The sequence below is a fragment of the Scyliorhinus canicula genome, chromosome 7 (genome assembly GCF_902713615.1).
Source record: "Scyliorhinus canicula chromosome 7, sScyCan1.1, whole genome shotgun sequence".
NCBI classification, from domain to species: domain Eukaryota; kingdom Metazoa; phylum Chordata; class Chondrichthyes; order Carcharhiniformes; family Scyliorhinidae; genus Scyliorhinus; species Scyliorhinus canicula.
Window position 1 is genome coordinate 81,758,410 of NC_052152.1, and position 26,457 is coordinate 81,784,866.

Below are 26,457 nucleotides of genomic sequence, written 5' to 3' on the forward strand. Positions count from 1 at the left end.
TAGTCCTCATCAAGCAGTTAAAGAGTGGACATATTGAGTCAAAAGAACATAAGCTTGATGTTGGAAAGATGGTGACTAGCCTGATTAGAGGGGCACATCTGCAATGACTTGTGTTTTTGTCGGCTCATTTCACTATTGTCTGTGGACAAGCCCAGGCTACAAAAACACCTGATGGCTTAGCAGCAGGGCCAATGAACAGTGTCTTAGTAAACTCCCCACAATATTGCAACACTGAGTGGCTGTCATGTGATCCTTGGAGCTTTTGCCTCTACATTGCAAACCAAAGTAGTGGAGGACTGTTGGGCAAAACCCAGAAAAACATGGCAGTCTTGTCCAATCTATATGGCTCTCTGCACAGTGACTCAAACATTTATGCAAAATACTACATTCAGTCACTGACAACATTGGTGTTGACAATGGTACTCTTGCATGAGATGACCTGGAATGAGATGAATGGTTATGGAAAGATTCTAAACACTCATTGGGTCCTTGAACATGGTAAACTAGGGGAAGGGTGTATTGCAGGGTTTTTGTTCAAGGAGTGGACCAGAAAAGATGATGGATTGGGAGCAAACAAGGTAGAATCACTCCTATATCATGTATGCACTGTTGAAAGGTCAGACCTGCAGTAGAGGTGTTTTCTAGTAGGAGAGCAGTGGGATTCAGATGCGGTGAAGAAACTCCTGTTTATATTTCAAGATGCTGAAATCTTTTGTTTTACTACAAGAAGGCTTTTGCCAACTCCCACATGCTTTCGCTGCCATGATCATGCTAGTTAGTGGTTGATTCCGTTGACCCAATGACAACTCATTGTGCTTCTTTTTGCCAGCCATGTATTCAATCTAAATGGTGAAAATTTTCTAAACAATCTTGAAAAACCAAATAAGATTATGACCAGTCCCTAATGAACATTGCCAGGATGTTCAGTGAACTGAAATGCCTGTATCTCACTGCCTGCGCCTTCTCCCAATGATAATTCCAAAATGACAGACAACCATACTGTACTGAGTTTGGTAGGTTGGCTGCATGTGCTGTGTCTGGCTCCACGTGCATCAACTGGGTTCATATGCATGAACTGTGTCTGCAGGCATGATTATAAACCAGGTCCACACAAAAGTGGGAATCTTCCAAGCCTGCACTCTCGCATATCTTTGGTGTCTGTGTTAATGAATCTATTCTAAAAGAATGGAAAACACATCAAAACATAATGAAACATGGCACCAAATATTCCAAGAAGTAAATTATAACCACTTCTAAAAATGCCATTATTCCACTACTAACTGGTTAAAATAAAGTGTGGATTCATTTTGTTATGCAAAGGTCAGAATGCAACACAACTCTAGTCAATGTATTAAAGGAATTATCCCTGACGAGACTGAGTTACAACTGCAAATCAACCCCCACAACTTTCTGTGGGAACAACAGTTATTTTAAGTATAATTTTTCATCTTTAAGGATTGCATTAAAGGTCACTCCATCTGATAAACTACTGTATTATTGCAAGAAAATGTTCCAAGATATAAAACAGAAACGGCACTTTTGTACAGCAATATAATCCTATCTAACATAATGCAGCATACAAGAACACAAAGATCAATCACTGATGCTTTCCCAATGAAAAATACTAAGACCAGCAGCCTGTCTCTGTGATTTGCCTTCCCACGAAGACTGAGTAAGGTCAGAAAAAAGTCCTTGCCTGATTTCTTTACTCCTAAGCTGTTCAGCATCATTGGTACAAACCAAGGAATGATGGGTACCAGTAAAACTTGTCCGAACTGGTCTTGTATACCAGAAAATGAAACTCCAGTGTTACTTGTGACAGTATTTCTGACTTTTATTGGGATTTGAAAATTCTTAACTGTTTTTACCTTCTGGGAGGCCACTTTGGCCAGAGGGAGTTTGCATCCGGGTAAAATATGAATAACTAGAAAAGTATAATGGTGGTTCCACACATTCATTAACATCTGGCATTAAAACATTGCACTGGTTAAATTTTTAAAAAACTACTTGGGTTGCACTGTGGAATGCCCATGGATGGACAAATAATGACAGCAACTAACATGAGCAGCTGAATATTTCTGACTGATATTTGGCTGAAAATTCCTCCTCAGTTTATAACAACCCAAGGAATTGTTTAGAAAAAATATATATGGAAATTTTTTTCTTGATTACCTGCCAGTGAAGGATGATGCTCCAGATCAAACCCAAAGTAAGTTTATGATTTCCATCCACTATATCACTTCCACCAATATTTACCAAATCCACCTGTGGAGGTAAAGAAAGATAAATGTAACTAGCAATTTTGTTACTGCAGCACACTTTTGCAACAGATGGTCTCGAATTTTAGATTGCTCAACAAGCCACCTACAAATTCTTCAAGCTCCAAAACAGAAGCACACGCTGGTCCGAATGTGTGGAAATTTGGTGGTGGGAATGGAGTGCATTTAATCATTTGGGAGAGAGGGGGGGCAGAGATCCTGCCACCTTCCCACCTCACTATTGGTAACTATTAACTAAATGTAGTGTATGACCGGATACTTATGGGGGCAACGGGGTCTCGGCAATTAGCTGGAGAGCCTACGAAAGCTCCATATCACTTCTTTCAAGGAAGACCTGCTGCATCATGAGTCACTTGAGTATTTGAAGATCAGTGGACTGCATTTCCCAGGATCAAGAACTGGGAATCAAGGTCTTTAAGTGGCCAATAAATGCCCACTTAAGGGCCATATTCCTGCTGAGCAGTGGGTTGGGTGCTCAAATGCAGGGAGCATGACAAGTAAACAAATGTGGTCTTTGCTTGTGGGCTCCGCAGGGTCCCTCATTCAAAGGCACTCATTGCCAGATCAAGGTACCTGGCATTGTGAAGGGGTAATAGCGGTCCCTGCTGAAAGCCACTCCCCTGCACTAGCTGTTCATTCCCCTCCCATGACCCTCCATCCTGCCATTACTCACCTGTAGCCTGGGATCCAGCGATAATTCTCAGCCTTGCACTGGTGTCATCTGACAGCAGCCACCATCTGCTTGGTATCACTGCAATTGAATAGAGCTGCTGACCAATCAGAGGCCAGCTGCTCTCATGGTACAGGACATCAGTACCTGGAGTTCTTGATCCTGGGAAATGCAGTCCACTGATCTTCAAATACTCAAGTGGCTCATGATGCAGCAGGTCTTCCTTGAAAGAAGTGATATGGAGCTTTCGTAGGCTCTCCATCTAATTGCCGAGACCCCGTTGCCCCCATAAGTATCCGGCCATACACTACATTTAGTTAATAGTTACCAACATGAGTGCAATTGTGAAAGTGGATTAATTATTGTATATTGTAATCCTTGCTGCCCTATCCCTGAACACACACCTTTCTCTAGTTTCTCTATATTTCTATATCACCCTTTCTGCGCTCAACTTAGTCATGAGACCTAACTCTTTCTCTCTCGATCCTATTCCCACTAAACTGCTGTCTACCCACTTCTCCACATGGTCCATATTTGAGCTGATTTAGTGAATGGATAATCTGTTGCATTTTTAACATTTTCCAGTATTGATGAAGGGTCACCAACCTGAAAGGTTATCTGTTTTGCTCTTGATACAGGTTCTGCCAGACCTGTTGAGTATTCCCAGCATCGTTTTCATATTGTTAATGATTCTCTCTCTTCAGATGTCATCATCTCTCTCATTTAAAATGTACTGCCATCATACCCTCATCAAAAAACAATCCCTGACCCCACCATCCTTTCAAACTACCACCCCATCTCCAACCTCCCTTTCCGCAAAGGTCCTTCAACATTTTGCCATCTTCCAAATCAGTGCCCATCTTTCCCAGAACTCTATGTTTGAGTCCCTCCAATAACCACTTGGACTAGCCTCCCACCATTTTACCCTCCATGAACTTGAAGTCATCCAAAACTCTGTTGCTTGTGTTTTAACACCAAGTTCTGTTCATCTATTGTCCCTGTGACCACAAATATTGGCACCCAGTCAAGAAATGTCTTTATTTTTACACAGAATTTACATAGAATTTTTAAAGTGCAGAAGGAGGCCATTCGGCCCATCGAGTCTGCACCGGCTCTTGGAAAGAGCACCCTACCCAAGGTCAATATCTCCACCCTATCCCCATAACCCAGTAACCCCACCCAACACTAAGGGCAATTTTGGACACGAAGGGCAATTTATCATGGCCAATCCACCTAACCTGAACATCTTTGGACTGTGGGAGGAAACCGGAGCACCCAGAGGAAACCCACGCACACACGGGGAGGATGTGAAGACTCCGCACAGACAGTGACCCAAGCCGGAATCGAACCTGGAACCCTGGAGCTGTGAAGCAATTGTGCTGCCCGACAATGCTACCGTGCTGCCCCTTATTGAAAAATCATCTTTTTTTCAATTCCCTCAATGTTCTTTTACCCCGATACCTTTCCCCACTTCCAATCTCTGTAGTCTGCTATTTCTCCAGAGGACCCATATGGATGATAATGGAATAGATGGGCTTTAGATTGGTTTCACAGGTCGGCGCAACATCGAGGGCCGAAGGGCCTGTACTGCGTTGTAACGTTCTAATGTCTAATGTTGTGTGGAGCATGGACTCATTGAGCTGAATGGTCTGTTCCTGCACTGAAAATTGTACATAACACTGTTGCTGACTCTAAACACAAACAAAGCCTCCTTATACATACTTTTCCAGGAGAAAACAGGTGATGATTGTCCGTTTAAAGGGGAAAATAGCAGAGTAAGGTTCTGTTGGCCTCGGTGACCAATTGGAACTAAGAGTGGAGAATCAACTGAGGGGGAAAGAGTTATTTTCGGTAGAGGCATTCTAGAACTAGGCATGCTGCCGCTCTTGTAGATCCTTGTAAAATAAATCTTTTGTTGTTCAATACTACGTCTCCGAAAGTGCATTATTACCAAAAAAACAGACATATTCATAGTCCAGATCCTAGGACAGCAAATAAAATAATATATCCCAGTGTTAAGAACAAGATACCCACAAGGTTGTGCAATAAAAATGTTCAAAATTTCAACATTACATTAACAAAAACAGCTGAGAATTTCTTTGAATATTGTTTGAAACATTCAAACAGACAGTTACTATGCATGATTTATGGGTGGGTGCATGAAGTAATGTTAGTCAGACAGTAAAAAGTTGTAAGACTGCATTGGCATCACACCGTACCCTGGTTTTCATATATTCATGTGGTTTCCATCTGTTTCAGATGGGATTTTCAGCCAGCATGAATATTCTACCCAGGAAGGGCAGGTTCTGCAACCAGTGCAAGAGGTCACTTTCAATTTTCACCCAATATCATATTGTTTCATGTTAATGCAGCAATAAAGAGACCAAAATCACCTCCATAAGTTCCATTCTTTCTCAATCTTGGTCCGATGATATCAGGAATGAATTGAGCAGGAACCAGGGATTCTTCAGGGACAGGAAGGGACGGCTAGCATAAAATTCAATCTTAAACTGACCTCCAGCATTGACACTGGAACCATACCATCCAACAATTCTCCCAACCACAGTTAATGTGTAGAGGCTACAGTTGTCCAAGAGTGGGAACGTTTAGTAAATTTATCATAAATATTGGAGAAAGATGCCTCAATTTATTCTTCAAATTGAGTATTATATGATTAAGAACAATAAACGTGGCCTTTTGAACTGGTAGTCCAGTAAACAATGCCCTCTCACAACTTTAAAACTCTGTGCTCCAGTCTACCATACAGATTATACCAGCACACAGAATCACATAGCTACTTACATTGTTCTTCTGCAAAATTTGTAGTGCTCGGTTGACATTGTTTAATGAATGAACTCTTGTGCATCCCTTTTCTTTTGCCTAGAACAATATATACAGAGGGATGAAAAAAAAATCAATTTTAGTAAGAATCTGGATTTTATCTACAATCAGGTGGAGAGCGATGTACTGAAGGCTGCACAACTGCTCATCCCAATCCATTGTAGCTAACAAAACAAAATGACATTCCAGCTAAAGATTCATCTGGTAGTAAAGATTCAGCGAGTTGGACTTCTGGTGGCGGCTATGAAGGAGTAAGTCGCACATTTGGTGGTTCCCGCTCGGGTCGGACTTTTCGACCTTTCCCCCCCATTTTCTACTGGACTTGAACTGTAAAACTGTAGACAGAGGCAAGTGTGTACTGAATTCCAACATTGGTGCATGGAGAGAAGAACTAGAAGTGTTCGTAAAGGCAGAAACAGAAAGCAGAGAATGCTTGGGCTGGAGCTGCAGCGGGAGACAGCATGGCGGAGGACCGGACCTCTGGTTTGTCGACCCAGCAGTCAATGGAGCACCTGATGCAAGTTATTCAGGAAGGCTTCGCTAAGCAGAAACGGGACTGCTTGAAACCGATAAAAGAGTCGATTGAGCGGCTGGAGCTTAGATTGGACGCGCAAGATTGGTCAATCCAGAAAGTGGAGAAGTCACTGGCTAGGAGGAACACCAAACTGCGGTGGAGTTGGAGGTGGGGATGCTGAGAGACCAGCAGAAGAATCTTCTGGAGAAAGTGGAGGACCTAGAAAATAGGTCCCACCGGCAGAACTTGAGAATCGTTGGGCTTCCGGAGGGGTCCGAAGCGCGGACGCTGGGACATACATCGCAGATATGTTCGAGAAGCTGCTGGGGGATGGGGCATTCTCTCAACCCTTGGAGGTGGACTGGGCTCACAGAGCACCGGCGAGGAAGCCGCGAACGGGAGACCCCCCCCCCATCGAGGGCAAAGGTGGTGAGATTCCACAGGTACTTGGATAAGGAGCGCATTTTACAGTGGGCCAAGCAGACACGGAGCTATTAGTTGGACAATAGTATCCTGCGGGTCTACCAAGACCTGAGTGTGAAGGTGGCCAGGAGAAGAGCAGGCTTCAACCAGATTAGGTCGATCCTTTTTTAAAAAAAGGTGAAGTTCGGACTGTTGTACCCGGCCCGTCCCTGGGTCACGTGCGAGGAACAGAATTTTTATTTTGAGTCGCCTGAGGACACGCTGGGCTTCGTGAAAAGGAAAGGACTGGTGGTGGACTGAGAACTTTTGAACTTTGCTGCAACGTTCATGTTTGTATGAGGGGGGGGCGGGGGGGTACAATAAGTGGGAGATTATCCGACGCCAGGGGCCACCAAGCTAGCTGGGTGGGCTAGCTCAAAAACGCAGTGGGGCGTGTGCAAATTGTTCGGTTTATCAAAGGGGTTGAGTTACAGAGTTTTTACTGGGGGGGGGGGGGGGGAAATGTTCTGCTGACGAGGGAGGGACTTGGCCCAAGGGACAGAGAGGAGGTTGGGGGCGGAGGCTGCCTGGGGGCAGGCCGATGCAGGCACAGAGCATGGGCTGGAGGTGGGCCGTAAATAGGGGATGGCTGATCGGCGAAGGGGGGGGGTGATCAACCTAATGTTCGAGGGTTAAATGGGTTGGACAAGAGAGCACGTGTGTTCGCGCATCTTAGGGGACTGAAGGCGGACGTGGAGATGTGGTAATGTTTCAGGAGACGCACCTTAGAGTAACTGACCAGGTTAGATTGAGGAAAGGCTGAGTCAGTCAGGTCTTTCACTCGGGACTGGATTCAAAGACTAGAGGGGTCGCGTTCCTGATCAATAAGCGGGTGGTGTTTGAGGCGAGTAGAAGAGTCTCGGATGTGGGAGGTCGGTACATTATGGTCAGTGGGAAACTGGGAGGGGGTGCAGGTGGTATTAGTAAATGTGTATGCGCCAAATTGGGATGATGTGGAGTTTACAAAGAGGATGCTGGGGAAGATACCGGTCCTGGACTCCCACAGGTTGGTCATGGGAGGGGACAATAACACAGTTATTGACCCTGGCTTGGACCGATCAACGCAAAAACGGGCAGGGTGCCAGCAATGGCAAAGGAACTAAAAGGGATCATGGAGCAGATGGGGGGGGGGGGGGGGGGGGGGGGGGGGGGGGGGGGGGCGTGTTCCATGGGGATTTGGGCAACCAAGGGTGAAGGCGCTCTCCTTCTCCTCACACGTGCATAAAGTGTACTCCCGGTTCGATTTCTTCATTTTGAGCAGGGCCTTACTGGCCAGGGTGGTGGACACGGAGTACTCGGCAATCACAATCGCAGACCATGCTCCGCACTGGGTTGACCTGCAGGTTAGTAAAGACAGTAACCAGCGCCCGCACTGGAGGTTAGGTGTGGGACTTCTAGCTGACGAAGGGGTGTGCGAGCCGCTGAGGAAATGTATTCAGAACTACCTGCAGGTCAACGACATGGGGGAAATTTCAGCTGCGATGGTCTGGGAAGCACTAAAGACGGTGGTCAGTGGGGAGCTGTTCTCGATACGGGCCCATAGGGAGAAGGTGGACAGGGCAGAGACAGACCGACTGATAAAGGAGATACTACAGATCGATAGGAGGTGTGCGGAGATCCCAGAGGCAGGGCGTTTAATGGAACGGCGGAGGCTACAGGCGGAGTTCGGCTTGTTAACCACAGGGAGGGCGGTAAAACAGCTGAGAAAGGCGAGGGAGGCGATCTATGAGTATGGAGAGAAGGACAGCAGAATGCTTGCACAGCAGCTTAGAAAGAGGGAGGCAGCCAGCGAGATAGGGAAAGTAAATGACGGAGATGTGAACCTGGTTGGAGATTCAGCAGAGGTGAATAAGACGTTTAGGGATTTCTACAGTAGGCTGTATAGGTCAGAACCCCCTCTGGGGCTGAAGGGAATGAGGCACTTCTTGGGGCGGGGGGGGGGGGGGGGGGGGGGGGGAGCTGAATTTCCCAAAGGTGGACAGGGAGCCTGGTAGAAGGGCTGGGAGCCCCGATCGGGTTGGAAGAGATAATGGAGGGTCTGAAGGCCATGCAGGTGGGTAAAGCCCCGGGACCGGATGGGTACCCAGTGGAGTTATATAAAAAGTTCTCTGGGATATCGGGGCTGGTGTTGATGAGGATGTTCAATGAGGCAAGGGAAAGAGGGGTGTTGTCCCCGACGATGTCACAGGCCATGATTTCGCTGATTCTGAAGTGGGACAAAAACCCGGAGTTCTGTGGGTCCTACAGGCCGATATCCATGTTGAATGGGGACGCCAAACTGCTGGCCAAAATGTTGTCCTCCAGGATTGAGGATTGTGTTCCGGACGTTATTGGGGAGGACCAGACAGGGTTTGTTAAGAGTAGGCAGTTGGTGACCAATGTAAGAAGGTTCTTAAATGTGCTCACGATGCCCCCGGAAGGTAGGGAGGTGGAGGTAGTGATCGCAATGGATGCAGAAAAGGCTTTTGATCGGGTAGAATGGTATCCGTGGGAGGTGACTGGGATGGTTCGGATTTGGGCGGGGCTTTATTGACTGGGTCAGGTTGCTGTATCAGGCTCCTGTGGTAAGTGTACGGACAAATAGGACAACATCGGACTATTTTAGACTGCACCGGGGGATGAGACAGGGATGCCCCCTCTCCCCACTGTTGTTCGCGCTAGCTATAGAGTGGTTGGCAATTACTCTTAGAGCCTCAAGGGCTTGAAGGGGCTGGTCCGGGTGGAAGAGGGGGTGGAGCACATAGTCTCGTTCTCTGCAGACGACCTGCTTCTGTATGTATCGGACCCATTATAGGGGATGGAAGAAATCATGAGGATTCCAGTGGAATTTTGCCAGTTTTCAGGGTATAAGCTAAATATGGAGAAAAGTGGGATGTTTGCAATCCAGACGAGGGGGTCAGGAGAGGCAATTGGGGGAGCTGCCATTTAGATTAGTGGGGGAAGCTTTGGGGACCTAGGCATTCAAGTGGCGCAGGAATAGGACCGGCTGCAAAAATCAAATCTAGCCCGGCTAGTCGACCAAATGAAGGACGATTTTCGGAGATGGGATGCGCTCCCGTTGTCATGAGCTGAGTGGGTGCAGACGGTGAAGATGACGGTCCTCCCGAGATTCCTGTTCGCGTTTCAATGTCTCCCCATTTTATTCCGCGGTCCTTTTTTTAAATGGGTCAACAAAGTGATCTCTGGCTTTGTTTGGGTGGGAACGAACCCGCGGGCAAGGAAGGTAATGCTTGAGTGGAGTCAGGGAGAGGGCGGGCTGGCGCTGCCAAATTTTAGTAAATATTATTGGGTGGCGAATATCGCCATGATCAGGAAGTGGGTGGTGGGGTAGGGGTCGGCATGGGAGCATATTGGGGTGGCTTCATGCAACGGCACCAGTTTGGGGGCGTTGGCAACTGCGCCTCTGCCATTCCCGCCGGCACGGTACTCCACCAGCCCAATGGTGGTGGCGGCCCCCACAGTCGGGGGGCAATGGAGGAGACATGTGGGAGCAGATGGAGCATCGGTCTGGTCCCCAATCTGTAATAAACACCGGTTTGCCCAGAGATATATGAATGGGGGGTTCTATATATGGTGGAGAGCAGGGATTGAGAGGATGGGGGATACGTTTACAGAGTGGAGCTTTCCGAGTATGAGGGCGCTGGAGGAAAATTTTGGGTTGGCGAGGGGAAACAAATTCAGGTATTTGCAGGTGCAGGACTTCCTACGTAAACAGGTGTCAACTTTCCCGCTCCTATCGCTAAGGGGGATTCAGGACAGGGTAGTTTCCAGAGGATGGGTAGGAGAAGGGAGCATCTCGGACATTTACATGGAATTTATGGGGTCAGAAGAGACACAGGCTGAGGAGCTGAAGTGCAAGTGGGAGGAGGAGCTGGGAGGATAGATAGAGGGTGGTCGCTGGGCGGACGCGTTGAGTAGAGTCAACGCGTCCGCAACATGTGCCAGGCTCAGCCTGATACAATTTAAGGTCGTTCACCGGGCTCACATGACAGTGGCCTGGATGAACAGATTCTTTGGGGTGGAAGACAGGTGTGCAAAATGTGCGGGAGGACCAGCGAACCATGTCCACATGTTTTGGCCATGTCCGAAGCTTTGGGGATTTTGGCAGGGGTTTGCAGATGTCATGTCCACGGTGTTAAAAACAAGGGTGGCACTGAGTCCAGAGATTGCGATTTCCGGGGTGTCGGAAGACCCGGGATGCCAGGAGGAGAAAGAGGCAGACGCTCTGGCCTTTGCTTCCCTGGTAGCCCGGAGATGAATACTGTTAGCTTGGAGGGACTCAAAGCTCCCGAAATCGGAGACCTGGCTATCGGACATGGCTAGCTTTCCCTGTTTGGAGAAATCAAGTTTGCCTTGAGGGTCACTGTTAGGGTTCGCCTGGAGGTGGCAACCGTTCGTGGACTTCTTCGCGGAAAATTAATCGTCGGCAGAAGGGGGGGGGGGGTGGTTAGTTTAGCTTAGTGTCGGGGGTTAATAAAGGTGGGACCTGTAAGGGAGAGAGACCGCTTTTGCACTATGTTTGTAGTTTCATGGACATTGTTTATTGTGTTGTTGTTATAATACCAAAAATTACCTCAATAAAATGTTTATTAAAAAAAAAGATTCAGCAAGTTGATCAACATAAGTCTGTAAGCACAAGTAACTTGAGAAGCAACTGAGTGATTTAAGTGGCCTTCAGTGCAACGTGCTGCAAGCTAGGACAAAGCAAGCATGACACCGCAGAGAGCTCTCAACAACGCACAAATTCTTGTCATTCACAACTTGATATGAAAAGGTATCTATATGGTACCGGCATGAAGCTTGACGTTCACTCAGATTTTCCACTGAAGTTACATCTTGGAATAATTAGAAACTGTATTTTTTTCACATGATTAAATGTATAAATTAATGGTTTTAGACAGTTTTATACAGGTTTTATTTTGCAATGTATATTTCATGTGTAAGTTGATAACTCGAGTTCACAATAAATAAGCATAGCTGTACTGTTGACGAGTGCATCAGAGAGAACAGCCATTTCCGATTATGCAAGTATATGGGAGAATAAATCTCATTCCACCAGCTCAGCAGCTCATAATCAAGTGCAGAGGTTGAAATCTGGCCGTCAAACTCGCTTGTCTCAGTTTGATACATTTGATGCATGTGTCCAGTTGATCGAGTGCCATGTGAAAATGTGTACTTTCCATCATGATAGGAGAAAACGAATGAGAGAAGGTAAATTGGCGTAGTTCTATTGGACACACCTGAATCACAACTTTACTGGTTTTAATGAAGTGGATTGAGTTATCCTTGTGACCATTGTGATAGAGGTGTTAACTGAAATATAGCAGAACTTTTGCTGTTATGATATATGGTCTTTATTTCTTGAAGGGATGGCAATTCATCTTATTAAAAATAATTAAAATAAACTAGTTGCAATCAAAATTAAGTAATTTATCACAAAATCGACAATGGTCTGATTGTGACATGTGGCAGGCCTGGCAAACATAATTTGCAAACAATCTTCCTCCAAAAAAAATGGGAACACATAATTTTAAAAAGACAAATGATTTTCAGAACACGCTGATTGAAAAAAATCCTGCAGGAGCTCCCCTGACCCTCAAAATGAAATGGGTTGCTTAATCATAACCCTGCTGTAACAATGAGCAAGTTAGAAAAAAATCCAGAAATATTACCACTGACAGGACAACAAATCAATGCCAGTTTAAAAGTCTAAACAATCTTATTATCCTTTTTTTGTTCATCACATTTTTTTCCTTCATTATCTGTCCATCTGAAGCTGTCATTTATAGTTTGCTGGCTCTATATTTTATTACCAGTGTCTGAAGGAAAGCAGAAGAATACGAATTGATACTTATGGCATTCACAATATCCATCAACAAAATTAAGTTGAGAAACCCCAGGCAGATTTTGACCATGCTCAGTGCATAGATTCAGTACACTGGTACCTTCCACACCAAGGGAGCAATAAGATCTTTGTTAGCATTAAAATATTTAAAAATAAACTTTGAAATGTCTGTGGGCTCACCTGGGGAATTTCCAGAGATTATTTCCAGTATTTTCAAATATAATGCTGCTCGTGCAAAGCTTAACATATTTTCTCAAAGCAGCTTTAGAAAATTGTCGTAAACTAATATTATTGCCATTTTTACAGAAGATTCTGCATTGATTCAGTACAAGAGACATGGTCCAAATGACTTGTGAAAACTATTGTATTTTATCGAAAACGAAAATACTTTCAGATAAAAATATGATAAATCCTAGATTCAATTCTAAAACACTGCACTTCATAAATAAAGAGAAACAAAAGTTTCTAAAACTTGTAGTTTGAGACAAAGAATAGCCACTTTAGTTTTATTAGTCATCGTATTTCTCCACATCCTGAGCTTCTTATGACACGAGATGAAATAACACCCATGTATAATTTATTAAGAGTTTTGCACTAGCTGCTGAGGTTTACAGAATTTTGAATAATGTAAATTCCCTACGTACTAGATCGTGGCCAACAAAACCCTCCAGAAGTTCGAGAAGCCTTCTTCCATCACATAGGTCAGTGAATAGATCTTCAATCAAAGGTTTTCCAGCCTAAGCGAAGAAAGAAAAAGGTATTTATAGGAAATAATATTGCCCACCACAGACATCTAACTTACCAGCTGAAATGAAAAAATACTCAAAATTGCATTTTGGTTGTGAAAAGTTTGAAGTACCATATTTAAATTTGAAATATTCACTTTCTAGTTACTGCATTTTGCTAATGTTCATTGAAGCCTTTTAACTCAGACTGCGAGGAAGTGGGATTGAGCAGTCTGCTAAGTTTCAATGAAGGATCCTAACCTAATAATTGCATTCAGAAAAAGTTAATGAAACTGAACAAGTTCAAATCCCCGAATACACATTGCAAACAATTGGCAATAGTAATGAACAACATTCACCAAGAATGATTTGTGACATTTTGCACTGTGATGAAAAAGGTTTACAGGAAGTAATCTCTGCTGAGACTTATTTTTCTTATTCAACTTATTTTTATTTCCAACATTTCTTTAAAAAGCATTATTTATTTGGCAGTATGTATATCATAGAAAGCAGCTTTAAATAGAGAAAGCACTTAATTGAAAGAAAATCTCTCGCAGGAAATGGCTCAGTTCGGAATTTTAAAAAAAATAAAGGTACATTTATTTAAATTAGAGATATAATAAAGAGGAAATTGAATTTCCCTATCTATTAAAGCCCTTAGATCACAAACTCCCAATAGAGCATCGTCAGGTACAGAGGGAAGTTCTCTCTATCTGAACATATCACAGTACCTCTCATCCCAAGCTATTAAGTACACCCTCACTCTACAATGGGATTTCCATTATCTGCATAAATTTATTTTGGCGTCAACTGAATTTGTATTTGACTGCACCAAAGTAATTTCCTGTAGAACTTTCAGCGCTGTCAAGTGAGGAAATACTCATTTTATTATCACAGGCTTGCTTGAAACCACATGAATAAAATGACAGTGTTATAACTCAGTGTTCGCATATGCTATCTTTTTCAGATCATTCCACTGGAATGATTCTTCAGAATGATATTACCGACACATAATTTACAATGCATTAGGGAAAGTAAGACATTGGCATTCATCAGTGCCATGAACATAGTAAAAAGTCTTAAACCAGGTTAAAGTCCAACAGGTTTGTTTCAAATCTGTAGCTTTCGGAGCACTGCTCCTTCCTCAGGTGAATGAAGGGGTAGGTTCCAGGAACACATATATAGACAATGCTTTGAATGCAAGCATTTGCAGGTAATTAAGTCTTCACAGACCCCAAAAGCGCCATTGCCAGTGGCTCTTTCGCCAAAAGGAGCGGGAAGAGTGGACACCCCTGTCTTGTCCCAGGGTGTAACCCAAAGTACCCAAACTCACCAAGCACACAGTCCTCAATCCACAATGCAAGCACACAGACAGAGAGAGAGAGAGAGAGAGAGGGAGAGAGAGAGAGAGAGAGAGAGAGAGAGAGAGAGAGAGAGAGAGGAGAGAGAGGAGAGAGAGAGAGAGAGAGAGAGAGAGAGAGAGAGAGAGAGTGTGTCTGCCCCCCCCCCCCCCATCCCCAACCTCATTATATGCTCTCACCAGAAGTGGCCCCAGCTGAGAAAACTGCAGTGGGAACCCATCCAGAAACAGGGCCTTACTTGCCTGCGTCGACTGCCCCCCCCATGAATAGGATGGGAATAGAGGGATACAGACCCAGGAAGTGTGGAAGATTTTCGTTTAGACAGGAAGCATGGTCGGCACAGGTTTGGAGGGCCAAAGGGCCTGTTCCTGTGCTGTGCTTTCTTTGTTCTTTGTTCTTTTCTTTGTCCCTAGCCATTGTCTGTTTCCTCAACGGATGAGACAGCATCCTGCTTGCCTTCCCCATATTCATAGACTGCCCTCTGGCCCTCCACAACTGCCCCACCGCCTACCCCGTCGACACCAACCCAAATTCCATCTGGAGCCTCTGCCTCTCTGTCAACAACCCGTCCTCCAACGCCTCCTTTGGGCAGCACAGGTTCGATTCCCTGCTGGGTCACTATCTGCGGAGTCTGCACGTTCTCCCCGTGTCTGCGTGGGTTTCCTCCGGGTGCTCCGGTTTCCTCCCACAGTCTAAAGATGTGCAGGTTAGGTGGATTGGCCATGATAAATTGCCCTTAATGTCCAGAAAGGTTGGGAGGGGTTACTGGGTTACAGGAATAGTGTGGAAGTGAGGGCTTAAGTGGGTCGGTGCAGACTCGATGGGCTGAATGGCCTCCTTCTGCACTGTAGGTTCTAGGCCTTCTGCACTGTAGGTTCTGGGCCACCGAATACCTCCTGTCCATCCTCAGGATCTCCTTGAATTGCCTTGCCCTCTTCTCCCACTCCACCCTTCCCTGTGCACCCGAATCGAAATAAACGTCACCCAAGTGGTTAGCACTGTTGCTTCACAGTGCCAGGGATGTGGGTTCGATTCCCAGTTTGGGTCACTGTCTGTGTGGAGTTTTCACTTTCTCCCCGTATCTGCGTGGGTTTCCTCTGGGAGCTCCGGTTTCCTCCCACAGTGCACAGATGCGCAGGTTAGGTGGATTGGCTATTCAAAATTGCCCTTAGTTTCCAAAAATGTTAGGTAGGATTACTGGGTTACGGGAAGATAGTGGAGGTGTGGGCTCACGCTGTTCCCAGTCCATGGTCTCCTCCGGCGAGTCAAAATAAAACTCTTTCTTCTGATAAGTCACCCACAAAAGGGCTGGGTACAAAACCCCCAAACTTTTCTCCCTTCTTAAAGAGGGCAGATTTTACCCAGTTGAACCCGGCTTGAACCTGGCTTTCCTCTTCGCAGCTCCACACTCCAGTCCTGATAGATCTGCATCTCACTCCCCTCACAGGTGCACCTCCTGGTATGCCTCACTCAATGCAAAATCTTCTCCTTGTCCAAGAAGTGATGCAATCACACCATCACCCTCGGTGGCTCTCCCACTTGTGCCCTCCTCCTCAGTGCCCTGTGTGCCCAATCCACCTTAAGGGGTCAATCAAAGGCCCCCTCCCCATCAACTGCTCCAACATCCTTGACACATACTTGGCGACGTCTGCTCCCTCGATATCCTGGGGCCTCCCAACTATCCTTAAACTCTGGCATCTGGAGAGAGTTCAGATCCTCTGTTCCTGGAACTTATTATTTAAAAACTCCATCAGCTGCTCAGTCGACCACTGGGCCCCATACTCTCCGTCATTTTGTCCTGTGGCGCACCACAAGCACTGCCCTGCTCCAACTGCCCTCTTTTTCTTGTGCACTTCTCATACTCTGATCCAGGCACCAGACTCACCAGAGGATTATAACCTTCTCTGGACACTCTCAGATCTTTTGCCCTCAAAAAGGTCCGATACGGGTGGGGAAGGAGCAACATAATCCACCTTGAGCGGGAGCCACCAACTCAGCGACCTCTCACTCCATGGTCGTCACTGGACGTCCCTCCCCAAGTTTAGCCCCCCCCCCCCAGCTTTGGCCCAAACCTTCATGATACCTCAACTCCCCATCATCGCCCCCAGCTTTCATACCCACCCCCTTCACACCCCTCTCATGGGAAAGGCCGCATTTTAGGCCCCACCACTTGGCATTTCCAACCAGACACTTAGGCACCTTGGCACTGCGAGGTTTGAACTGCCCGGGTGCCAGTTTGGCACTGCCTGGGTGCCAGGGGGCCTTGTCTCCCATAGGGCTCCAAAGGCCCCAGAGACTCCCAGAGTGGCCATCACACCTGGACTTCGCTTGTGGGGACAAGTACTAAATCGGCACCCGGGTGAGACCTTGCCCATGCATCCGGTGACCCGAGTGTCGGGGGACTGTGGCCTCAAACTGGCCGCTCATATTTAAATGAGTCTGATGGCTCATTTAAAATCATTATCTGGATCACAACCAGCACTGGGCGTTGCAGGTTGGTGACTCGGTACATGGTTCGCCACCCAACACAAAGCCTGTTTTGGGCATCTCCCATGATGCACCCGGTGCAATGGGATCTGTGCCAGGCATAACGCAGTGGAAAACTCATGCCCTTAGATTCGATAGCCTACTTGAATAATGTATAAAGTCTGGCCAGTTGACCTCAGACTTATGGGGCATGATTCAGCGACCTTGTTGTGCCTGACTTGGTGTCTGGACGAATCCCGCAAAATCACACTGGGCGTGATGCCATATGGTTCATTTAATTATACGTTAGCTAAATTCACTCAGCACCCGGGAGCCAACGGCCGTGCCTGGGAGACCTCGCCAGGGTGCTGTTTATACTGTTCCACACAGAATGTGGACTAGTCATGACAACACTTGGGGTGGGTCTCTCAGGCCATTGAAGACCTCCGGGTGGTTGGGGACAGGGCAGTGTGGCACACTGGCTCTTCCTCTGGCACCCAGGTAACTTGGCAGTGCTACCCAGGCATCCTGGCAGATTCCCACTACGGAGGTGGGCAGGATCAACACGGCAAATCTTCTGGCCCTGACGCAATTGATTATGCAATCCAATTTTTTGCAACGTATTCTGTGGCTGGGCAGGTCTGATGGCGCGTGGTCCGCCATACTATCCAGGTGCCATATTGAAAAGGTGCCCAACCTCACTGACCCACGGAAAGAAGGTGAACCTGCTGAAAATGAAAATGTATCTCCACGAGCACTCTGAGACTGGAAGATGATGGATCGCCATGAACATGCTGAAGCTGGTTGATGGATCCCCTTCAGGACATTGAATCTGGAAAGTCCACCTGCAGACGCATCCCCCCACCCACTGCAGTAGAGTTCCAGGTTCCAGGATTACAAGCGGCTTCTATCCTGAACTCCGGAGACAGCTCCAATAGTGCAATATCATTCAGATAAGTCCTGACATCTGCATGCTCATCTTGTTTCACACCGGTGTGTTTCCCAACTGATGCAGCAGAGAATCGTGCATTGATGGTCTGGCCTTCATCGGAATCCATTAACAGGGAGAAAATGAGTATCACACCAGCCTCCAGTGGATTTCCCCAGTCAGCCTTCGAAAGTAGCAGCAGAAGATCCTGCTGTAAATTCACACTGGTGTAAAATCGATTTTGGGGCTTCCCACTGAATTCTACCCACTCGCCACTGACCCACGGACAGGGACTTGAGAGAATTGTGCCCCAAGTCTTTCCTTTTGTCATACACTACATCATATCTAATCTACAAGTTATATTCCTGCAACTATTAGTTGTACCTTCAACCACATGAATTAAGTGATGATAACAATAGCATTTTGCTATGTTAAACTGTCTCATTAGGAAGACCACATCATGTAGATGGCAACACAGGTGATTTTCCAAAAATGTGTCACCTCATCTAACTTGTCAGTTGACTGTCTCTCTATTCCAGTAGAGATTGGTTTCAAAACATCAACAAAAATTAAATAAAATGCCAACATGTTTCCAAACTCAGCGAGGACTCGATGACGCTTACGTATAATCCTGAAGATCTACATTAATGTGACCCTTTCCCATCCCATGTTGCCTGGTATGGAGGGAAAATCTTATGAGGAAAGGCTGATGGACTTGAGGTTGTTTTCGTTAGAGAGAAGAAGGTTAAGAGGTGACCTAATAGAGGCATACAAAATGATCAGAGGGTTAGATAGGGTGGACAGCGAGAGCCTTCTCCCGCGGATGGAGGTGGCTAGCACGAGGGGACATAGCCTTAAATTGAGGGGTAATAGATATAGGACAGAGGTGGGTTTTTTACGCAAAGAGTGGTGAGGCCGTGGAATGCCCTACCTGCAACAGTAGTGAACTCGCCAACATTGAGGGCATTTAAAAGTTTATTGGATAAGCATATGGATGATAACGGCATAGTGTAGGTTAGATGGCCTTTAGTTTTTTTTTCCATGTCGGTGCAACATCGAGGGCCGAAGGGCCTGTACTGCGCTGTATCGTTCTATGTTCTATTACAGTTTGGTAGTCCTGAAATGCCAGTGTCATAGAACATAGAACATAGAACAGTACAGCACAGAACAGGCCCTTCGGCCCTCGATGTTGTGCCGAGCAATGATCACCCCACTTAAACCCACGTAACCCGTATACCCGTAACCCAACAATCCCCCCATTAACCTTACACTACGGGCAATTTAGCATGGCCAATCCACCTAACCCGCACATCTTTGGACTGTGGGAGGAAACCGGAGCACCCGGAGGAAACCCACGCACACACGGGGAGGACGTGCAGACTCCACACAGACAGTGACCCAGCCGGGAATCGAACCTGGGACCCTGGAGCTGTGAAGCATTGATGCTAACCACCATGCTACCGTGAGGCCCCAATGCACTTAACTAAATATTTATAACCACCTACAGCACAATAGTTTTCTGTGCTACTGTATAAATTAGTTCCGAGTATTTCGTCATCCATGTGCCTTATCTTAGGTTGATTCATGCCGCATTCACACCGGTGTGTTTCCCAACTGATGCAGCAGAGAATCGTGCATTGATGGTCTGGCCTTCATCGGAATCCATTAACAGGGAGAAAATGAGTATCACACCAGCCTCCAGTGGATTTCCCCAGTCAGCCTTCGAAAGTAGCAGCAGAAGATCCTGCTGTAAATTCACACTGGTGTAAAATCGATTTTGGGGCTTCCCACTGAATTCTACCCACTCGCCACTGACCCACGGACAGGGACTTGAGAGAATTGTGCCCCAAGTCTTTCCTTTTGTCATACACTACATCATATCTAATCTACAAGTTATATTCCTGCAACTATTAGTTGTACCTTCAACCACATGAATTAAGTGATGATAACAATAGCATTTTGCTATGTTAAACTGTCTCATTAGGAAGACCACATCATGTAGATGGCAACACAGGTGATTTTCCAAAAATGTGTCACCTCATCTAACTTGTCAGTTGACTGTCTCTCTATTCCAGTAGAGATTGGTTTCAAAACATCAACAAAAATTAAATAAAATGCCAACATGTTTCCAAACTCAGCGAGGACTCGATGACGCTTACGTATAATCCTGAAGATCTACATTAATGTGACCCTTTCCCATCCCATGTTGCCTGGTATGGAGGGAAAATCTTATGAGGAAAGGCTGATGGACTTGAGGTTGTTTTCGTTAGAGAGAAGAAGGTTAAGAGGTGACCTAATAGAGGCATACAAAATGATCAGAGGGTTAGATAGGGTGGACAGCGAGAGCCTTCTCCCGCGGATGGAGGTGGCTAGCACGAGGGGACATAGCCTTAAATTGAGGGGTAATAGATATAGGACAGAGGTGGGTTTTTTACGCAAAGAGTGGTGAGGCCGTGGAATGCCCTACCTGCAACAGTAGTGAACTCGCCAACATTGAGGGCATTTAAAAGTTTATTGGATAAGCATATGAATGATAACGGCATAGTGTAGGTTAGATGGCCTTTAGTTTTTTTTTTCCATGTCGGTGCAACATCGAGGGCCGAAGGGCCTGTACTGCGCTGTATCGTTCTATGTTCTATTACAGTTTGGTAGTCCTGAAATGCCAGTGTCATAGAACATAGAACAGTACAGCACAGAACAGGCCCTTCGGCCCTCGATGTTGTGCCGAGCAATGATCACCCCACTTAAACCCACGTAACCCGTATACCCGTAACCCAACAATCCCCCCATTAACCTTACACTACGGGCAATTTAGCATGGCCAATCCACCTAACCCGCACATCTTTGGACTGTGGGAGGAAACCGGAGCACCCGGAGGAAACCCACGCACACACGGGGAGGACGTGCAGACTCCACACAGACAGTGACCCAGCCGGGAATCGAACCTGGGACCCTGGAGCTGTGAAGCATTGATGCTAACCACCATGCTACCGTGAGGCCCCAATGCACTTAGCTAAATATTTATAACCACCTACAGCACAATAGTTTTCTGTGCTACTGTATAAATTAGTTCCGAGTATTTCGTCATCCATGTGCCTTATCTTAGGTTGATTCATGCCGCATTCTTTCCACACCAGCTTCATTTTACAGGGTCTCAGTAACCACAAACCAACTTGGAACAGTTGCCCTTGGATAACTAACAAGCCAGCGGCCAGCCCCAACCACACTCAACAGACGACAGTTGAATGGCAACAAAATGTGATTAGTATTTTGAATGGGAACATACCGGGACACGCCAATAAAATTCACAGTTAATTAATTAGACATTGTGGCTTTTAAGATACAACTGGCTTGATGCACACTTCTCGCCAGCAAAGGTAAACCACCAGTGATGAGGGAGTAAAACAATCCTACAGCAGGAGCACCACAGCTGCACCACAAGGGGAAGAGGTCAGATATTAAGAAGGTGACTAGTTTTACTAAATCAAATTCGGGGCAGCAAAGTAGCCAAGATTGAAAAAGTGCTTTGTGCAGGATAATAAAATCACATATTTTATTGCATACATGCACAACAAATGTAAATAGAGGTACCACAGATCTGATATTGCACTATTGATGTACATACATCCTTCAGAAATAATGCAACGGGGCAGCACGGTGGCGCAGTGATTAGCACTGCAGGTTCACAGCGCCGAGGTCCCAGGTTCGATCCCGGCTCTGGGTCATTGTCTGTGTGGAGTTTGAACATTCGCCCGTGTTTGCGTGGGTTTCACCCCCCACAACCCAAAGATGTGCAGGCCAGGTGGATTGGCCACGTTAAATTGCCCCTTAATTGGAAAAAATGAATTGGATATTCTAAATTTTAAAAGAAGTAATGCAACAACAATATTCAGGATCTCAGTTTTCATATTCACTGTCGATGCAGCCTAAAATGTGTTGGTTTAAAGTTGCAAAATAAATATTAGCAACAGAACTTGACCTAGAACTGTCAGTGCTACTTCGCTGGACAAGAGTACTTTGGAGTTGGGTGAAAAACAGGGAGTTAGGTGGAACTGGGAAAAGATGAAACCGAAACATCGGAAGCAGAGCTGAACAGGAGGTTTTCGAACAGAGGCCTGGGAAGGTAAGTGGTGTCACTGCTTCACTGACTGAGTATTCCAACTGGGGTAAAAAAACTGAAAAGTGACATACAGGAAGGCTCTGATTTGATTGGCTAATAAGGAATTTGTGCAAATTTGAAACAGTTCTAAATTTTATATTTAGCATTTTACATTTATGGTAGAAATCTAGTGCTAGGAAGCATATCGTTAACTAACTTATTTTAATTTAATAAATATTTATTTAATTTATTAGTTAGTTCTCAAAACAACAGTTAGAGGGGTAAAATGCTTCACTTGGGAGATGTGGGACAACCACATCTGCAGGAAATGCACTCAATTGCAACTCCTCACAGACTGCATGGGCCGGTTGGAGCAGTGGTTTGATGTATTTCGGAGAATGCAGGTAGCAGAAAACACCATAGACAGGAGTTTTAGAAACGTGATTACACCTAAGGTGCTGGAAGATAGATGGATGACCTCCAGAAAGAGCAGGCAGTGCAGGAATTCCTTGTGGCTGTCCTCCTCTCTAACAAGTATACCCTTTTTTGGATACTGTTGGGGGGATGGGGGGGGGGGGGGAGAGATGGTCTATCAGGGGACAACAGCAGCAGTAGCCAGATCTGTGGCACCACAACTGGCCTGGTTGTTAAGCAGGGACGAATAAAGCACAGAAGAGAAATAGTTATGGACTCTACAGGCAGGGGCACAGATAGATGCTTCTGTGGATGTGAAAGAGACTCCAGGATGGTATGTTGCCTCCCTGGTGTCAGGGTCCAGAATGTCACTGAACAGGCAGGTGGCATTCTGAATGGGGAAGGTCAACAGCCACAGGTCATGGTACATATTGGGATTAACGACATAACAAGGAAGAGTGACGAGGTCCTGCAGCAGGAGTTCAGGGAGTTACGCAGAAAGTTAAAAAACAGAACGTCGGGGTTGTAATCTCAGGATTGCTTCCTGTGCCATGTGCCAGTGAGGCTAGAAATAGGAACATACTAAACTAAACAAGTGGCTAAACAGCTGGTGTAGGAGGGATGATTTTAGGTATCTGGACCACTGGGATCTCTTCCGGGGCAGGTTGAACCCGTGCAGAAGGACGGGTTGCATCTAAACCGGAGGGTCACAAATATCCTGGCCTCGAGGTTTGCAATTGTCACACAGGAGGGTTTAAACTAGTGTGGTGGGGGGTGGTAACCAGAGCATTAGGTCAGAAATAACTGAGGGGGAACTCGAGAATAGGGCCAGCAAGACTCAGAGGCAGAGGCAGAGCAGGCAGGGAGATGTTGCAAAACTCAGCGGGACTGGTGGTCACAAGTGCATTTATTTCAATGCGAGAAGTATAACAGGTAAGGCAGATGAATTTAAGAGCTTCGATTATGACATTGTTGCCATTACAAAGACTTGATTGAGGGAAGGACAGGATTGGCAGTTAGACATTCCAGGACTTAGATGTAAAAGGGGTGGGGAGTTGCACCACTGGTTAAGGAGAATATCACAGCCATATTATTTTAAGGTACTTTTGGATAATGATAAGAGTAGTCCTTGGGTGAAGGTGCTAAATTTGGGGTAGGCTAAATAAAATAATATTCGGCAGGAACTGAAAAATCTAGATTGGGGGTAGATGTTTGAGGGTAAATCAAAATCTGGCATGTGGGAGGCTTTCAAATGTCAGCTGATAGGAATTCAGGACCAACATGTTCCTATGAGGAAGAAGGATAAGTAAGGAAGCTTCAGGAACCTTGGATAAGAACAAAGAAAAGTACAGCACAGGAACAGGCCCTTCGGCCCTCCAAGCCTGCGCCGACCATGCTGCCCTTCTAAACTATAAACTTCTGCATTTCCGGGGTCCGTATCCCTCTATTGATGGCAGATGGAATACAATGTTGACAAATATGAGGTTATCCATTTTGGTAGGAATAACAGCAAAAGGGATTATTATTTAAATGATAAAATATTAAAACATGCTGCTGTGCAGAGAGACCTGGGTGTCCTCATGCATGAGTCGCAAAAAGTTGGTTTACAGGTGCAACAGGTGATTAAGAAGGCAAATGGAATTTTGTCCTTCATTGCTAGAGGGGTGGAGTTTAAGACTAGGGAGGTTATGCTGAAATTTTATAAGGTGTTAGTGAGGCCACACCTGGAGTATTGTGCCAGTTTTGGTCTCTTTACCTGAGAAAGGACATACTGGCACTGGAGGGTGTGCAGAGGAGATTCACGAGGTTAATCCCAGAGCTGAAGGGGTTGGATTACGAGGAGAGGTTGAGTAGACTGGGACTGTACTCGTTGGAATTTAGAAGGATGAGGGGGGATCGTATAAGTAGAACAGCACAGCACAGAACAGGCCCCTCGGCCCTCGATGTTGTGCCGAGCAATGATCACCCTACTCAAACCCACGTATCCACCCTATACCCGTAACCCAACAACCCCCCCTTAACCTTACTTTTAAGGACACTACGGGCAATTTAGCATGGCCAATTCACCTAACCCGCACATCTTTGGATTGTGGGAGGAAACCGGAGCACCCGGAGGAAACCCACGCACACACGGGGAGGACGTGCAGACTCCACACAGACAGTGACCCAGCCGGGAATCGAACCTGGGACCCTGGAGCTGTGAAGCATTTATGCTAACCACCATGCTACCGCGCTGCCCATTTACATATAAAATTACAAAGAGAATAGATAGGATAGATGCGGGCAGGTTGTTTCCACTGGCGGGTGCAAACAGAACTAGGGGGCATAGCCTCAAAATAAGGGGAAGTAGATTTAGGACTGAGCTTAGGAGGAACATCTTCACCCAAAGGGTTGTGAATCTATGGAATTCCTTGCCCAGTGAAGCAGTTGAGTCTCCTTCATTAAATGTTTTTAAGATAAAGATAGATAGTTTTTTGAAGAATAAAGGGATCAAGTGTTATGGTGTTGGGGCCGGAAAGTGGAGCTGAGTCCACAAAAGATCAGCCATGATCTCATTGAATGGCGGAGCAGGCTGAAGGGGCCATATGGCCCTCCTAGTTCTTATGTTCTTATTCCTATCCTATTTATGTATTTGTCAAGGTGCCCTTAAATAACACTATCGTCCCTGCTTTCACCACCTGCTCCGGCAGCAAGTTCCAGGCACCCACTACCCTCTGTGTAAAATACTTGCCTCGTACATCTCCTCTAAACCTTGCCCCTTGCATCTTAAACCTATGCCCCCTAGTAATTGACCCCTCTACCCTGGGGAAAAGCCTCTGACTATCCACTCTGTCTATGCCCCTCATAATTTTGCAGACCTCTATCAGGTCACCCCTTAACGTCCATCGTTCCAGTGAAAACAAACCAAGTTTATTCAACCTCATAGCTAATGCCCTCCATACCAGGCAACATCCTGGTAAATCTCTTCTGCACCCTCTCTAAAGCCTCCACATTCTTCTGGTAGTGTGGCGACCAGAATTGAACACTATACTCCAAATATGGCCTAACTAAAGTTCTGTACAGCTGCAACATGACTTGCCAATTCTTATACTCAATGTCCTGGCCAATGAAGGCAAGCATGCCATATGCCTTCTTGACTACCTTCCCCACCTGTGTTGCCCCTTTCAGTGATCTGTGGACCTGTACACCTAGATCTCTCTGACTGTCAATACTCTTGAGGGTTCTAGCATTCACTGTATATTCCCTACCTATATTAGACCTTCCAAAATGCTTACCTCACATTTTTCCAGATTAAACTCCATCTGCCATCTCTCCGCCCAAGTCTCCAAATAATCTAAATTCTGCTGAATCCTCTGACAGTCCTCATCGCAATTCCACCAACCTTTGTGTTGTCCGCAAACTTACTAATCAGACCAGTTACATTTTCCTCCAAATCATTTATATATACTAAAAACAGCAAAGGTCCCAGCACTGAACCCTACGGAACACCACTAGTCACAGCCCTCAATTGTGAAAAGCTTCCATTGCTACTCTCTGCCTTCTATGACCTAGCCAGTTCTGTATCCATCTTGCCAGCTCTCCTCTAATCCCGTGTGACTTCACCTTCTTTCCCAGTCTGCCATGAGGGACCTTGTCAAAGGCCTTACTGAAGTCCATATGGACAACATCCACTGCCCTACCTGCATCAATCATCTTTGTGGCCTCCTCGGAAAAACTCTATCAAGTTAGTGAGACACAACCACCCTTCACAAAACCGTGCTGCCTCTCGCTAATACGTCCACTTGCTTCCAAATGGGAGTAGATCATGTCTCGAAGAATTCTCTCCAGTAATTTTCCTACCACTGACGTAAGG

At 46.0% G+C, this 26,457-nt stretch overlaps 1 protein-coding gene across 10 annotated transcripts in view; it reads right to left on the reverse strand.

Annotated features, from left to right (window-relative positions):
* dmd (dystrophin) overlaps window positions 1–26,457 on the reverse strand; it is a 2,667,466-nt gene that overhangs the window by 1,927,058 nt on the left and 713,951 nt on the right. For all 10 annotated transcript variants that reach the window (XM_038802261.1, XM_038802266.1, XM_038802267.1 and 7 more), the window contains exons 3-5: window positions 13,256–13,348; window positions 5,752–5,829; window positions 2,173–2,265 (exon numbers count right to left, since the gene is read on the reverse strand). In XM_038802261.1, coding sequence (XP_038658189.1) covers window positions 2,173–2,265; window positions 5,752–5,829; window positions 13,256–13,348 — 264 coding nt within the window. The remainder of the gene's footprint in view (window positions 1–2,172; window positions 2,266–5,751; window positions 5,830–13,255; window positions 13,349–26,457) is intronic.